The following is a 17337-nucleotide window of genomic DNA, read 5'->3' on the forward strand; positions in this document are numbered from 1 at the left end:
AGGCACAGGCTCATGCCTGTAATCACAGCACTTTGGGAGGCTGAAGCAGGTGGATCACTTGAGTTCAAGACCAGCTGGGCCAACATGGTGAAACCCTACTAAAAATACAAAAATTAGCTGGGCATAGTGGTGCTTGCCTGTAATCCCAGCTGTGTAGGAGGCTGAGGCAGGAGAGTTGCTTGAACCCAGCAGGTGAAGGTTGCAGTGAGCCGAGATTGCACTGCTGCACTCCAGTCTGGGCTACAGAGTGAGGCTGTGTCTCAAAAAAACAAGACAAAACAAACAAAACAAACCCCCTCTCTTTCCTTTATAAATTACCCAGTCTGGAGTATGTCTTTATTAGCAGTGTGAAAACAGACTAATACAGACCACAGGGGTGGGAAATCCATTCTTTTGGGCCAAGTAATCTTACTTTTCTTCTAATGTTCAGTGGATAGGCTGATGTCAAGCTTCAAATAGTGAATTATCATAACGGAAGAAGAGTAGAGGGTGGTGCTGGGGGTAAGAGATGCAGCACTAAGGCTATGTGGGTCTGATTTCCCAGACTACCTGCTCTGAGTGACACCTAACCAGGCTTGACTGGGCACCTCCTATGTCTGAGCCCCTGAATTAATCAGAGTGATTCTTTCCTGGGAACAAAAAGCAGATATTCTCTATCAGGGTCTCTTAATCTTTTCTGAGTACTGCCCCCACTGGGAGTCCAGTAGAAGCTATGAATCTTCTCCCTACAAAAAAGCACTCATGTACATTCAAACAAAATTGTTCTCAGTTTCCGTGATGCTCTTAGATAAAAAAATTTACAAGGCCTCCTGTTTCTGGTTTCTGGGGCCCCACACAAGTGTGCTGGGTGGAGAGAAAAGCTCAGTGTTTTTTTTTCTCTAACCCTGTTTGGTAAGTTCCCTTTTTAGCCCTGGCCTCTTTCTAGCCAGGCTCTCAACTGTCTCCTGCGTTGCTGGGAAGTTCTGGAAGGAAGCATGGGCTCCAGAGGTTGGAATCGATGTCTGGCTCTGGAATTGCTACTGCTGTCTCTGTCACTCCTGGCGATCAGCATTCAAGGTACTTTCTACCAACCGTCTGCCTGTGATTGTGCACTGAAGGTATGGTCAGTTGGGAAAGGGGAGATGGGATGTAGTTCAACCCTAGAAGCCGAATCTGGTATCTGGAAAGCAGATATTTCCATTCCAATACCATGGCCATGGCATGGTTGGGGAACCTTTCTTAGCACTGAAGAATTGAGCTTCATCTCTTTTCCCAAGGGGATGTGACCAAAACAGGACCCTGGGGGGAGAAGGAGAAGTAGGCTCCTCATATTTTGTCCCTTGGCTGGTGGTCCATGAAGCTGTGGAAAAGTGTTTTTTCATTTTGAATAAGAAGAAGCTCTACACTGACAGCTGCCGTATTTTATGCTCTGACACATTGTACTTCATTAGGCATTCTTTGAGACCTCTGTATATGTAAGGTGTTGTGTCCTGAGCCAAGGTAAATGACATTGTCATTGACCCAAAGAAAAGATAGATCAAAATTGTAGGAAGAAAAGCTTGGAAAGGATTGCTGTCTGGGGTCTCCGAATGAGGGTCTGAGAAGAGGCTGGAAGTGCGTCAGCAACAAGGGAACCTTAACGCATCTGATTACTAAGAGTTAAGGTCCATTCCTCTGCCACAGCCTGTTCGGTCCCCGTCATGTGCCCAAGGGCTGAGCTAACTTTCCATCTTCTGTTAGAGCTGCCTCATCCTCTTTCTTCATCCATTCTTCTTATGCCAGCTGAGAAGCAGCAGTGAAGCCTTTGACTTTCTTGCTATTCCACCAAGTAAATACTCAAGTCTTTTTAATTTAAAGGGCTTTAATGCTCACCACTCCGAGGAAAACAGTAAAAAAGGAACAAACATGCGGTAGTTACACCATGGCATAAAATGATGATAGTTTGTAACTTTTAGGGAGGTGAGGGAGAATGTGTGGAGGATAGGTCTCTCACATGCTCTGCCTCTCAGGTAGAGTCCTTTGGTTCATGACTGTGTGAGTCTACAGCTGTATGGGTTCTGTGGACCTGACTCAATGCATAGGACATTGGTATGGCCTTGGGAGTGGGGACGGACGTGAAGTATTCATCTAACTATTGGGAAAAACAGGGTTGCCAATGAGAACTGGAATATTTCAGGACTTTCTCTTGGCATACTGAAAACATCCTGACAGTTGGTCGTTCTCTGACTTCTTTTCTAGGCTTCATCTTGGTCGTGTATTCTTCTTTGAAACATGCAGACCACACCTGATTATGTTATCCTTTGAATGGATAATATTGGTTTTGATGAGGTTAGGTTATCTATTTCTATAACCTAGGTTAGTAAAATACAAATTAAGCACTTACTGGGTGTCAGACATTGTGCTAGGCATTTTGTATACTTTTTCATTTAACTTTCATTAGAAAATAGTGAGGTGACTATTATTATATACATTTTTCAGATGAGAATACTGTCTTTCAGAGAGATTGAGAAATCCTCCTAAGGGCACACAGGTCTAACTTCCAAACCATTTTATTACGATTTTGCCTTTCCTAGACTAAGGCCAGAGAATCTTGATGAAGGTCAATGTGCCTAAATCTCTTAATTTTACTGTTTGCCTTAAAAGAGGTGTTTTCTCTTACCTCTGGCTTATGTACATGCCTTCTTTCCACCTAGATTTCCCTCCCTCCTCCCCTCTCCCTGCCTCTCTTTTAGGCATCTGTTTTCATGTGACCTCTTCCTGGACTGTCTGCTTGTGACTGTGTTCTGAAGGCATGGTCAGATTGGAACCTCTGGCTCCAGATTATGGTTTGTGAACTGCTTGATTGATCATCTGTTTCCTCGAACTTTATGAAGACAGAAACCACGTGCAGTGTTGTGCTGCTGCACTTAGCACAGGCCTGGAGTGTGGCATGTGCTTGATAAATAATTGTTACACAAATGCATGAACAACTTCAAAAAGTTTCCTTTTGAATGACACATCCATATCTTCCTGAAAGTGCAAGTAGTTCTCTCCTCTGCAGTAAGGGATGCTTCTGTGGAAAAATTTGAGAAGCACTCTTAGCTCTCTTCTTCCTTCTCTCCTCAGACTTGGGTTTCTCAGCTCTTTGGTTTCAAGGCAATGATTCAGGGCACGCTCCACAACTAGCCAATTCCTCATCTGTCCACAACACTTAGCAGGGTGAAGTAGAAAGAGTATTGTACTAGAAATGAGATGACCTGTGTTCTATCTGGTTCCATGCTGTGGGGTTTTCAACAAATCATTAAAGCTTCCTGAGGCTCAGCTTCCTCAGCTCTATAATGGGTATAATAATCTGTTCCTCTTTTCTTCAAGGGGTTGCTATTAAGATCAAATAAAATTAAAAATGTGCAATTGCTTTGCATTTGTGACACACACACAATCTGATACAGGTGAAAGCCTGGAAAGAGCATCAGTAAATTCCTAAGCCCCAAGCACTCACCTGAGCCCAAGACCAGAACTTCTGTCTCTTAAACATCTTCTCTAGACTTTCCAGACACATGTCTAAAACTTAACTCATCATCTCTATTCCTGCTATGTATTGCTATTTAACAAGCTGCCACAATACTGTGGCTTAAAATAATAACAATGATTTACTTTGCCCACAGATCTGGGGGAAGACTGTTCATCCTGTCTCATTCGGTGCTTTTCATGTGCTTGCAATCACATTATGGTGTGGCCTAGAGTCATGCAAGGCTCTTCACTCACAGGGCTACTGCCTGAACTGAGGGAGGCTCAAAGAGCTGGGTGGCTGGTACCACCCAGCGGAAACCTCCCAGAGTTGGTGTCCCAAGAGAAACAGGCAAATGCTGCATGGTCTTTTCTAAGCTAGCTTTGCAATTCACACTTCAGTTGTATTCCATTCATTAAAGCCATCACCAAGCCTACTCAAGTTCAAGGGGAAGGGGCACAAAGTCCATCACTTGATGAGAGGACTGTCAAAAAATTTACAGACTTAAAAAAAAAACAAAACCAAAAAACAAAACTACTACAATCCTTCTTCCCCCAAAACCTACTGCTCTTCCACTGTTCCCCACCTCTATAAATGACATCTCCACTTGTCCGGTTGCTCAGGCCAGAATTCTAGAAGTCATCCTTGATTCTTTCCCCTGCTTCTCATGCCCAATGAGTAAGTCCTGTTAATTCTACTTTCAAAAATATCTCTCAAATATGTACAATTCCATCCACCCCCATGCTATCTATCTTAGATCGAGCCACCATTTTCTCTTATCACCAATTTCCACAATGATGCACTATCCTAACTTCTCTATTTACTGTACTCTCTTCTAGATAACCTGTTCTCCACCCTGCTGTTGGTATACATTTTCTAAAATGGTTCTCTGTTTACTTCACTCTTCTGCTTAAAATCTTCAGTAGCCACTGTGGTAAATGAGAAAGCGGAAGCTGTGAGTGTAAAGTTCACATTTCATAATAAGCTCACTTCCTGGCCTCCTTAGTCTATGTTTTGCCAGTGAGCTACTTCCTGTTCCGTAAACGAATCTCATTTTGGTGTTTCTGGGCTTTTGATTCTTTTCCCGTTTTGTTGGACTATTCACTACCCCTAATCCTTATCTTTCCCTTGTTTCATCCCACTTAGACTAATTCCTTTTACAGAAGCCATTCTCAACTCCCAAATTCAAGTGATGTGCTCCCTTTTATATGCTTTCTAAGCATTCCATATTTTCCTTTTCCTAACACTTATCGTCAGTAGTGAAAGCATCTGATTAATTGTGTGGATTCACTGGAATGAAGCTCAAGGGAAGGAGCTGCATCTATCTATTTTATGCATACAGAGTCAAGTACATGGTAACTGCTTACTGCATAGTTATTAGATGAGTGAATACATGAGGAAGTTCATGTATGCATGTATGCATGGAGGGATGGGTGGATGGAGGGAGGAAAGAAGCAAAGGAAAGAGGGAAGGAATAAATTTTGTCATTGTTTCAGTCAAGCTGGGATCTCAGAGTAGCTCTTACTGGCCCTGATAAATTCTTTCTCGTATTTCCCACAGTGGCTATTTCAAACTTTCACCCTATCCTCAAGGCCCCTTACCTCAGTCCTCTGCCCTCTCAGCAAGGTATGTGCATCCTTCTTTGCAGAAGAAATGGAAACTAGAGACCATTAGGCAGGAGGCCCTTCAACTTCCTGCCCACTATCTTCAAACTAGTAACTTTTCTCCACCACCAACTGTCTTTTCTCCTCCTCTTTTCCTTCAGAGGATGAAGTATCCCTCATTGCAGCCAAGACCTGTGCCATCAACTCTGCTCTGAGCCCCCCTAGCCCAGGCTCATCAATTACCTCCCTTCTCTTCATGTCTTTCCTCCACTGAATCCTTTCCTTGGCTCACCATAGATTAGGTCTTTCCTTCTTTGAATAACACTAAGAACAAAAACAAAATACTCTCTACTTTTTCATGACCCTTTACATAATGCCCTACCATTCTTTTTCCCATTCAAATTGCAATGTCTGAAGAGAAGAGTCTATTTTTATTGTTTCTCCTTCCTCACCTTCAAATTGCATTGCAATGTTGCCCACTGAACTCATTATAGTTCCCATCTCAAAAAATAGTAGCCTACTCAGCTTCTCACCAAGACACAAACCTGGGGTCTTAGTAGCTATTGCAAAATTACTTCCTAAAAAGGTTTGTACAGGCTTGTTAAATATTTAATCTTATGAGAGAGCTCCAGGTAACTCTGTCTCCACATCTTTAATGCTCATCTTCTTTTCTTCCTTAAGAATTTTACTAGAAGCCATGTGTTTTGTTTTTATTATTTTTATTTTTCTCAATATACAAGAAAACCAAAGAAGTCAACCATGTGTCTTGTTATTTTTTTTTTGGAGTAACCAGAACTTACTCTTTAAAACCTTTCTCTTTCCTGGGGAAACTCTTTGGTATGGGATTATGACTTCCTTTGACCTGAATTTTTTCCCTTTACAATTCTGTTTTTCTACAGACAAGAAACATGGGTGGGCACAGGCAGGATCTGGTTCTATTTGTTCTTTTTTTTTAAAAGCGAAAGTGAGTTTATTAAGAAAGTAAAGGAATAAGATCCAACTTTGTTACTTTATCCCAACCATCCAGACATATCACCAAATACTTCCTGTTAGAATTAAATCAAAATAGTGATTTTTTAAAAGGTCGCTTCACCTACTTCCTAAAAGACGGAATTGTTAAGAAGGCAAATCAAGATTTTATCAGCAGTTAATCACTTCTTTATTTCTCAGTAAGAAGTTACAGCCAACCATCATGACAGCCTTTTTGGAATTGTTACACATGGGTGGTTAAGGAGGGAGGGAGGAAAGATACAATATTGTATGCATACCTGTCATCAGCACTCATAATATACTGAAATGGGCTGGGCATGGTGGCTCACGCCTGTAATCCCAGCACTTTGAGAGGCCAAGGCTGAGGTCAGGAGTTTGAGACCAGCGTGACCAACATGGTGAAACCCCGTATCTACTAAATACAAATAATTAGCCAGGCATGGTGGAGGTGTATGCCTGTAATCCTAGCTACTTGGGAGGCTGAGGCAGGAGAATTGCTTGAACCTGGGGGATGGAGGTTGCAGTGAGCCAAGATTGCACCACTGCACTCCAGCATGGGTGACAAGAGCAAAATTCCATCAAAAAATTACATATATAAATGATCTGTCTGGTGTTACTACCTGCCTCTGTCATCAGACAGTGGATTGTGTTATCTTCCTGAGTGTATGAGACATTCTGGGGAGTCTGCCAAGGATGACCTAGCTCAGTACTTCTCAACCAGGGTGAACATGGGAGAATTTTGTCCCTCAAGGGACATTTGGCAATATATAGATACATTTTTGGCTGTCACAACTGGACAAGTGTTACTGGCACCTAGTGGGCAGATACCAGGGATTCTGGCAAACATCTTACAATGCACAGAACAGCTCCCTACAAAAATGAATTATATGGCCCAAAATGTCAATAATGTCAAGACTGAAAAACATTGATCTAGACTGCCTATTATGACCACTTCTATTAATTCATGTGGAAACAAGTAACAGAAGGAGAACAAGTCTGGAATATGTCTAGTGATTTTAAAATCCTGGAAAGAATGTCCTCCTAGGCTGTATGCTCCAAGAGGCCAGATACTCTATCCACCTTGCTGACAGCAGAGTCTAGCACAGTGTCAAGCATGTTGTGGTTGTGCGATAACTGTTGCTGGCTTGAACTGATTTTGTCAGAGGGATTATAGGGCATGGGCTGGACCAATCAGAAGCACTGTAGAAATGAATGCCTAGGTATTTCTGAGTACAAACAAGGACAGGGTAAGCACTCAATAAACATTTGTTGAATAGATAGATGAATGGTTGGAAAGCTGAATGAACAGGAACTTGAAAGTCCTGGGGATACAGATAAAAATCTTTTAGTGGTTGAGAATGTTTTGGAAATGATGGATATGTGGAAAGTGAACAGCTAGTATACATCATGTTGAAGAGTACAGTTGAGTTTTTGTGTGGCAGCATATGACACCAGAGTGATATAGGACATATTTCCTCTTCTCCTACCTTTAGCTTTTTTTATACTGCTCTTTTTTAGGCTTTGTATACATATTCTAAGTTCTCTCTCCACAAAAAAAGCCAACAGACCTCACTTCATCTTGTACCTTGTCCTTATCATCTTTTCTTTCTCCTTACCTTAACCAAACCAGGTTTTTAAAAATACCCCGAGGCTTATACAATTTGGAGTATTGTCAAGAAAAAGAAAAAGAAAAGAACAAAACTAAATACAAATAGGAACAAAAATAAATTCAATTAGAACAAAAAAAGAAATCCCAGGGAATTAGTACAAGTTTAAAAAATACAAATACTACTCAGATCATGACAGCAGAAAAAATAGCACCATATTTTTAATTAATGAAATGCCTTCGTGCTTCCATAATACTTTACTACTGAATAGCTCTGGCTGTTGTTCACTTCCAACCTGCTTTCTCCTCTGCATCCCACCTGCAGCCCGATTGCAAGGTGTCCACGGCCATTGCCGGTGAGTCAGTGCAGAGGGCAGCAGGAATATTCCTGGATGCAATTGCTTCACTGAAGTGGCTAGCAGGAACTTCCAAGAGTTTGCAACCTTCATACATGTATCCCACTAATCCCAACTAAGTAATTCCCATTTCTACTTCCCCTTAGCCAGATCTCAAAATGCCCATAACTGAGATGCCAACCAACAAAAGTGGAAATGTGATGAAGGGGATGTTGTAGTAGGCAGAGGCCGTGGTCTAATTATTTGTGTTTAAGATATGTTTTGTAAAATGGATTACATGAATACACTGCTAGGGCTCCTCCAGGGCCATCCAAGAAGCCCTGAAGCTTCAGCTTCATCACTTTCACAGGAAATCTGCCTCTGATCCAAACTTTGTGAAATAATAGTTTAAACAGTCTCCACTTTCTTACCTTCTAATAACTTGCTTCTAAATATATTGTAAATGTACACACAAGACATGAGTCGTTTTTACAGGAACACTTTTTTTTTTTTAACAGGACAAAACATTATTAAAGCTAAAATGTCACCATCTACTCTCCCCAATCCCACTCCCTCTCTGACTGTGTCTCTCAACATCCAATCCCCTTGCTCACTCCACACTACCCACTCACCGCCTCCTTGCTGTTGTTTACGTATGGCAGGCAATTCCCTGCCCCAGGGCCTTTGCTCTGGCTCTTTCCTCTGTCTGGGTCCCTCTTACGCCAGATATCCTCTTGGCCACCTCTCTCCTCCAAGTCTTTGCTCAGATGTGACCTCCTTATCACCTTATAAGTGAAGTTCGCCCTTTTACCCCTACCAGTACTTGTGACTCCCCTTACCCTATTCTAGGTTTTCTCCTCTGTCATGGCAATTATCACCTCCTTACGTACTGTATAGTGTGTTTGGTTAGCGTGTTCATTGCTGACGTCTTTTCACCCCACTCTAACGCAAGCTCGGTTAAGGTAGGGATCTTTGCTGCTTAGTTCACTGAGGTATCCCAAGTGTCTCAAATCGTGCCTGACAGATAGTTCTCAAAAAATATTAGCTTTTAATCATCCTTTGGCTTACCTTAGTGGTCATCTTCTCTGAAGAGATTTTTCTTAGTATTTTCTCAATTTTCTATCCCTACCCTCCAGATAGGAATACATTCCCATAGCCCACTGTGTTTATTGTCAGGACTCAGAAAACAATGCCCCAAAATCATGGCCTCAGAAGCAGCCTTGGAAGTGAAAGTTTTTCTCTGACCTTCTCCTGCTCTCCTGTCTATCAGTCCCATTCTCCCCTAGGCTAGCCACAGACACTGGAATCCCTCTTTCCTAAGGCGGGCCATAGAAGCCAAAACCTCTTTTCCCCAAAGCCAGCTATAAAACTTAAATATACCACCCTAACTTTCCTCGAGCCTTTCTATGTAAAAAAAAAAAAAAAAGCCATAAATTGTCTGACCTATCTTGTTTAATTGTGAATCATAAGACCCCCATTCTAGAGAGGGCCTGCCCCACACACAGGAGGAAGGAAGGAATCCGGCACAGAAAGTCCAAGCAGAATCTAAACAGACAGGCCTTGCTGGGTTTCCCCCAAACAGTCTATTGGCATTCGATCATACCCTTTTTGTCCAATCATATTTCTCCATGACTGTCCATTCTTTGTTGAACCTAAGCATAAAAACGAACAATTTGCCCTGGACTGTTTAGTTTTCATTGGAAGTCCATTCATTCCCCAGGCTCTGCTTACACGTTAATCTGTATGCCTTTCTTCCTTAATCTGCCTCTTGTCAGTGATTTTTGGCAAACTTTCAGAAGAGGAAGGGGAAGCTTTCCCTTGGTCCCCACATTACCTTTATTACAGTCACCAATATAACATATTAGGATTATTGGTTTGTGTGTCTGTCCTCCCACATTGTTGTATTAAATATTTTTAAATAGAATAATGTACTTTTTATGTCTATGCCTCTAGGGACTAACAAAATGCTTACTGAGCTAGGAATAGACAGGAAACACAAGACCAGAGAGGAGATATGACTTGTCATCAGTTTACTTGAAATCCTACTGGTATGAGAGTAAGGGAGAGAGCCAGGCCCAACCTCAGTTGGCCTTACTCAATTCTTTTATTTTCTGGGGACAGTACTAGATGAATTATAAGCAACACCCCCTTCCCCCATGCCCACTTTTCAAGCACCAACTTTTCTTGAGTTCCTGAGCAGGAGACCTGGACTTCCAATGAAAACCATACTCACTTCTCCTAAGCAGAAATCCCTTCCTTCTCGCCTGTTCCACCAGCCCAGGCTATTCCCTAGGCCTCTCAGCAACACTGCCTTCTCTATGTCAAGTCTGACTCTGACTCTCATTGGCAGGTCGCTTGGTACATATGACCGTGGTCTCCGGCAGCAATGTTTCTCTGAACATCTCTGAGAGCCTGCCTGAGAACTACAAACAACTAACCTGGTTTTATACTTTCGACCAGAAGATTGTAGAATGGGATTCCGGAAAATCTAAGTACTTTGAATCCAAATTTAAAGGCAGGATCAGACTTGATCCTCAAAGTGGTGCACTGTACATCTCTAAGGTCCAGAAAGAGGACAACAGCACCTACATCATGAGGGTGTTGAAAAAGGATGGGTATGAGCAAGAATGGAAGATCAAGCTGCAGGTGCTTGGTGAGTCAGGGGAGCCAAAGGGCAAATCCCCACTCCAGTGGCCCCGGATGGACCACTGTGGCTTCCTGGGAGGCATGGGGCACTCTCGGGGAGGAGGAGAGGAAAACCTCAGGACAGGTTTGATTCATTTTTCCTTGATGCAATTCTATTTGGGAGTAAGCCTAGGTCAACAGACCCCCAAATTAACAATCTTAGGACATTTAACACCTCTTCTGAAGTTAGTGAGTCTAAACTTTGAAGAGAAGGAAAACTAGAGGTTTCCTATTTCCTTCATTTTGTCCTGTGATCATCCTAAATCAGCTCAGCTCATCTTAATTACATCTCTGAAATTAGATTTCACTGGACTTAAGATAAAAGAGAATGTATTAATATAAAGAATGGGGCAGGAGTTATTAGGAGAATTTTTCAACTTTCATAATGGCCGGGACAAAAAAACTTCCACTCATAGCTCCAGTCTAACCAGTTTATATTGAATAAGGACTAGGACATTATACTTGGAGCCAGACAGACTTGGGTTCAAAACTCTGGTCAGTTGCTGACTAGCCATGCAACCTTGAAAAAAGATCTTCACATCTCCGTGCCCATATTAGGTAAGACTCTTTCGATAGCAAGTAACAGAAACTAATCCAATGTACCTTTACCAAAAAAGAAGAATTTAGTTTAAGAAACTGGGGCTATTTAAAGCAATTAAAAGAGCTAGGAAGGGCTGAAGGGGAGAAGATTGAAAACCAGGGTCAAGCTAGAACCCCTAGCTTCAGGAATCTGTGGACTGTGCCTATGGATTTGGATTCCTGCCATTTTACACATGTTATCTCTCAAAGCTTAGACTTTTGCTCCTCTGAGTTTCAATTCTCAGGGCAATTTAAAGACAGAGAAACTGATAGTCCCAATTTAGTTCAAGTATGTGTACCTGATCTAAACAATTATGGTGAAAGGGTCAGATTATAAGGCAGAAACATGGATATGGGGAGAGCTCCAGCGGTTGGGGTATGCAATTCTTGTAGAAGAGTGGGGCTAAGTGTCCAAGAGTGGTGCTCCCTTGAGAGCCTTAGGTTCTTCATCATATTATGAGAATAATTCTACTTACCTTTTGGGATGTTGTTAGTATCAAAGTAGATAAGGAAAGTGAAAACATTTTTTAAAATGTCAAAACGTGCAAATGAAGAGTGTTGTATACATTCAAGTTCCACCAGCCAGACAGTCCCTGATCCAAGCAGATTCCCTTCTCACTCTTCTTCCATGTCATACGGGCTGAAAATTCAGAAAGTCCTGGGAACAAAAATATTCAAGGTCTCTTACAGTGGTTTTCTGGTTAACACGCTCTACAAGATTTTTTTTTTTTAAAAAGCCCTAATGTGTATCATTTACCAACTTTGTAATTCCTGTGGTTTAAATACCACTACCACAGTTGATTTCAGTAAACTAATGGTTTCACAAAAAGCTTGCAAAATTTCTGAGTACTTAAAAATTCACAAACTGTCTTGGGCTTCAGCATACCCTGCCTGAGGGTAAGATTTCCAGGATGTGGTTAGCAGAAAAAAAAATGGTCCTCTGGTCCAGCCCAAGCATTTCTGACAGCTCATAGCGAGCATCTTGGAGCTGGACAGCCCAAGCTGGCTCAATTAATTCCATCAGCAAAGTGTCCAGTGCTATGCTGATCACCATGGGAAATGCAGAAGGAGTGTAAGATATGAGGCCAGAACACAGGAAATGATGAAAACCAGGATAAAAATTGCTCAATTCAAGCATGTAGGGGAAGTCCAGTCAACTTTTATCTCCTCTGTAGTCTGAGCAATCTTTTAGCAATCTGAGATTGGCTTCACAGAGGAGACAAAACTAGAGTTCTAGAGACTAGATTGGTAGAGCTTCTAGAGCCTCTCCACACATACAACTAAGAGACAAGCTCTGATCTGGTCAATTCTCTGCCATATTTTAATCTTATGGGGTTTGAGCTGCATTGATTCTGCAGATGTTTTGCCCTTGACCAGAATGAAAAGATCTCAGAGGACTGCAGGTAAACCAGCCTTAGCCAAGGAAAGACCAGATGCAGGGACTATCTCTCATTCTCTCTGGCAGCAGTACAACAATAATAATGGTAAAATGACCTCTAGAATGTATGCAATACTTACATTCTGCAAAAAGCAATTATCCATGACAGGTGACATTTTATCTTTACTAGCATTGTGTAATGAGGTAGAGTCAGTTTACAGATGACAGCAAGGAGTTTAACTACCTTGCCTAATGTCACTCCACTAGAGTCAAGTCCAGGACCCAGACTGGTCTCACTCCAAAACTAGTGTTTCTGTGCCTGCTTGCCTCCCTTCCTTTCCTTTCCCTTCCCTTCCCTTCCCTTCCTTCCTTTCTCTCTTTCTCTTTCTTCCTTTCTTTCTTCTTTTTTTTTGTTTGAAGGTCTTCTCCTTCACCTTTTTGAAGGTCTGCTGGAATGCAGGGGTACAATCATAGTTTATTGCAGCCTCGAACTCCTGGGCTACAGCAATCCTCCTACCTCAGCCTCCTGAGTATCAGGGACTACAAGTGCACACCACCACACCTGGCTACTTTTATTTTCTATTTCTTTGTGAAAACTGAGTCTCTCTATGTTGCCCAGGCTGGTCTCTAACTCCTGGCTGCAAGCAATCCTCCTGCCTCAGCCTCCCAAAGTGCTGGGATTACAGGTGTCAGCCACTGCACCTGGTTGTGTTTTATCCTTTCTATCTCATAACTACTTCATTCATTCTTTCACAAGATACTTATAGAATACCTGCCATGTGGCAGGGATTGTGCCAGACACGGAGATACCAAAATTAGCAGACCAATCTGTTTGTCACAATTGACGTGGCTGGAAGTTACATGAAGTTCTTCTCTGTAGCTCTGCCAGAGTCTACAAGGCTGGCACCTGCACTGGATGGTTGTGCAAAGGACTTTGCCACGCACAGGCAGGTACCTCTTACCTTAGGACTCTTGCCGAATCTGAACCCGATAATTCTTGAGAGACAGACCAGTCAAGGTGCCTGCCATGAACCATTGCTAGAGAAGGGTCCCTGAGCATCTCAGACAGTTGGTATACTAAGTCTGACCCCAGCAAGTCTCTGGGCTATTCGTTCAAACTCACACATGATCATAACCCCATTTTGTTCCCAGAGCATATAATGGACTCTGGCGCCCCCTCCAGGACCCAGCTTAGCTTCACTGCCTAGGAGCAGCGCTTGCAGTCTGTGAGGCCTCAGGAGGTCAAGGCTGCTCACTGGCTCCCTCTGTAGAACTTCTTCTTCATGACTCTGCCTCCTGGGGCACTCAGGCCCCTTCCCTGGGTCCCTTCGTTCTTTGTTAGCTAAACCTTCATAGCACGAATGCCTCACTGTCTCATCTTATAACATCCTCCTCACTTTCAGACCCTGTACCCAAGCCTGTCATCAAAATTGAGAAGAGAGAAGATGTGGATGACAACTGTTATCTGAAACTGTCATGTGTCATACCTGGCGAGTCTGTAAACTACACCTGGTATGGGGAACTCCCGAAGGAGATCCAGAACAGTGTGCTTGAAACCACCTTTAAGCCACACAAACACTCCAGGTGTTATACTTGCCAAGTCAGCAATTCCGTGAGCAGCAAGAATGGCACGTTCTGCTTCAGTCCACCCTGTACCATGGGTAAGAAGGATCCCTGGGAGCTGAGGGGGGCACAGGGTAACTGGAGTTCTGTTGAACGAAGAAAGGCTGGGGGTTCTATGCAGCCTCCTTGCACGGTGTTGTGGTCAATCCCTAAGGTGTCTGGGAGAGCTGGGAGATGTGGGTTCTGCCGCCAGCTCTACCACCAACTCCCAGCCAGCTCACCTCACCTTCATGGGACTCAGTGTTCTCACCTGCAAAGGACGTTTGACAGAGATCTCTGATGCTCCTCTTCCCTCTCCCGGTATAACAAAGCATAGTCCTGACACCTGAGGCCAGGGTCATCGTAGAGCAGTCTGAAACATCAGGGTGAGCAGGGAGAAGGAAGGGCAAGTGGGCAAGCAGCTGTCTAGAGGAGCTTCGTTCGACAGCCAGTCAGCCAAGGAAAGAGGGACCGAGGTCGTTAGACAGCCAAAGTCAGCTAAGGAAAGAGGGACTGAGGAGATGGGCCTGAGAGAGGCCATCGAGCAGGCGTGAGAGCCTGAGCTTCAGGCGAAGCTTCTCCTCCTCAGGCTGATGTTCCTAGGTGAAGTTAGGAAGCCAAATTCACCTGTCTCCTGGGAGGATCCACTCATTGGAGTGTCACACCTGCTCCAGATCAGGCCTACACTGGTGCTAGCATGGGACAGCTAAGGCCATGGGTTTTAGAGTCATTCACAGCTGAGATCACTTCTAGGACTGTCACTTACTAGCTAAACAAGTTTCTTAGCTTCCCCAAGTCATGTTCTTCCTAAATAAAGGACAAAATAACAGTTCTTATCTCGTACTAAGGATTCAATGAGACAAGACATGGAACCTGCCTATCACAGTGCTTGACAAGTCCTTAGTAAGCGGGAGCTAAATGAGATGCAGTCTCTTAGAGTTTTAGGGACCCCTTAATAAACTTGGATCAGTATCTCCAGCACTCTGGGCCCTCTACCCTCCACAATCCTGAAATCAGATCCCTGAGCCCTGGCGTACACATTCTTCTAGAATAACTCAGACCTGAGGTGCTCACCTTCACCTGTGACCCCTGTCATGCCCAGTCAGCAGGGATTCTGGCCTCTGAGAACGTTGCTGTTTCATGGTCTTCCTGGGCTCTGTCTATGCTCCTCATCTGCACTGATTTCTTTATCTCTACTCTCACATGTGGACTACGGAGCCTGCATGCTCTTCCTTATTCTTCCTGACTCATTGGAGTTAGGAGCAGCCTCTCCTGATATGCCCTGTTCTTCTGCCACCACAGAGCCACTGTGACAGTTTGGTGTTTGACCATGAGAACACAATTTAGCTGGTGGTTCCAATACCACCTTCATATCAATATCACATCCTGAGATCCAGAAAAAGGCAGAAGCACATTCCCTGTCCTCTATAAAATGGGTGTGACTGTTCATCCGAAGAGTGGATTAAAACAATAATAAATCCATTTTCTTTTTGGAAGGGTAAACCCATCTGTCAGTTTTTAGTCACCCAAATTATCCTAGAAAGTGCTCTCAAACTCCCTTCCCTATTGTATCACTCATTCCTTTTTTGTTTTGATTTTCTCCAGCTCAGCCCTGCCCCACCCCAGCATCTAAGTTTTCCTTCCATCCTCTTTCTTTTTCTTTCCTTTTCTGTCTTCCTTTCCCTTCCCTTCTTCTTTCTAGCTAGTGCAGATACTTAGTGGCATGGAGAAACAAGGAAAGGAAGTGATCCTTTTCTCTCTAAAGTCAGTTGTGCATTGTATTATGTGGTCATCTGTCTGTACCTGAAGAGCTACCCTACCTCGTTGATGTCCAGAGTAGGGCAGTGATGCTTTCCCAGGCCACAGATATGTCAAGATAACGTTTGAGCACAGGACCCAGCTAAGCCAGTGATATTTAAGGAATTTCTGCACTTTTTATACTTTATGTTTGGGGAGATTGAGGAAGAGAATGTCCCAGGCAAATAGGATGGGATTCGGGGAAGAAATTCATTCCGCTGTTCTGTGAGCTCCCACACCAGTGTCCAGTAACCCTGCCCCTTCTCAATACATTAGTCAAGATACTTAAGTGTATAGGATTTTCTTGCTCTTTCAGCCCGGTCCTTTGGAGTAGAATGGATTGCAAGTTGGTTAGTGATCACAGTGCCCATCATTCTTGGCCTGTTACTTATCTGAGATGAGCTCTTTTAACTCAAGTGAAACTTCGAGGCCAGAAGATCTTGCCTGTTGGTAACCATGCTCCTCACCAGGACAGAAACTGTGTAGGATGAGTGGAAGCATGCTGCTGAATTATCAACGAGGATTTTCAAGTTAACTTAAGAACTGGCTATTATTTAATTTTATATCTCTTTGTGGTTTTCTAGTAAACATACAGACATAGAGATACACACACGTTTTTCCCACCAAAAATTGTGACAACACCGTGAATGTTTTATTATTTTTAAAAAAATAAACATTTGATATAATTGTCAACTAACTGAATTCCTGAAGTTGTCCCAAATCTGTCAGACAGTGCCTGCTCCATCAGCCGGGAGAAACCGGAATCTGGAAACACAGAGGGGAGAGTCTGGGGCCACTGGTCTAGTGGCCCTGTGTGTCAACACAGCTGAGGAGCCAATTTGTGCTACCTCTGACTCTTATTCCAACATCCATGCCAAGCCTCCTGGGGTTCCAGCTCCCCTGCCAAGCCTTTGCCTCCTTTCCAATGGCTTGCCTTGCTCTGGCCCCTCTGAGGACCACTCTCCTTAAGTCTGCTGCAAATATAGGTTCAGGCTTGCTCCCTCAGAAGGAAGGATGCAGCTCTATCTCATAAGAAGCCTTCTTGTCCCACAGGCCTTGCGTAGGGAGCTGAGTTCTCTCTCCTCTTTTCCTGGGGTGAGTTCGTATGAGGAGACAGGTTGCTCAGGGCTTAGTTTGGATGGGATGCAGGCTGCTCAGAAGTGAGTTCCGATGGGGATGCAAGCTGCTCAGAAGTGAGTTCCGATGGGGATGCAAGCTGCTCAGAAGTTATTTTGGATGGGACTACAGGCTGGTCTTGGGGTGGTGGGTTTCTTCGGGAGCCCAGGTTCGGGAGC

General features: G+C 43.4%; 1 protein-coding gene across 2 annotated transcripts; it reads left to right on the plus strand.

Moving 5' to 3' along the window:
* The first annotated feature begins 886 nt into the window (after nt 1-886).
* Nucleotides 887-16744, plus strand: CD48 (CD48 molecule). 2 transcript variants are annotated; one of them, XM_011967249.1, is made up of 4 exons: nt 887-1056; nt 10352-10654; nt 14047-14304; nt 16359-16744. In XM_011967249.1, the coding sequence occupies exons 1-4, from the start codon at nt 975-977 to the stop codon at nt 16436-16438; spliced, it is 723 nt and encodes a 240-aa protein (XP_011822639.1). In that variant the 5' UTR covers nt 887-974; the 3' UTR covers nt 16439-16744. The 2 variants fall into 2 exon arrangements, with proteins under 2 accessions (XP_011822639.1, XP_011822632.1); XM_011967242.1 differs by lacking the exon at nt 16359-16744 and having other exon boundaries at nt 14047-15082.
* Nucleotides 16745-17337: the final 593 nt, after the last annotated feature.

This window comes from Mandrillus leucophaeus, unplaced genomic scaffold (genome assembly GCF_000951045.1).
Source record: "Mandrillus leucophaeus isolate KB7577 unplaced genomic scaffold, Mleu.le_1.0 Scaffold1195, whole genome shotgun sequence".
Taxonomy (NCBI): Eukaryota; Metazoa; Chordata; class Mammalia; order Primates; family Cercopithecidae; genus Mandrillus; species Mandrillus leucophaeus.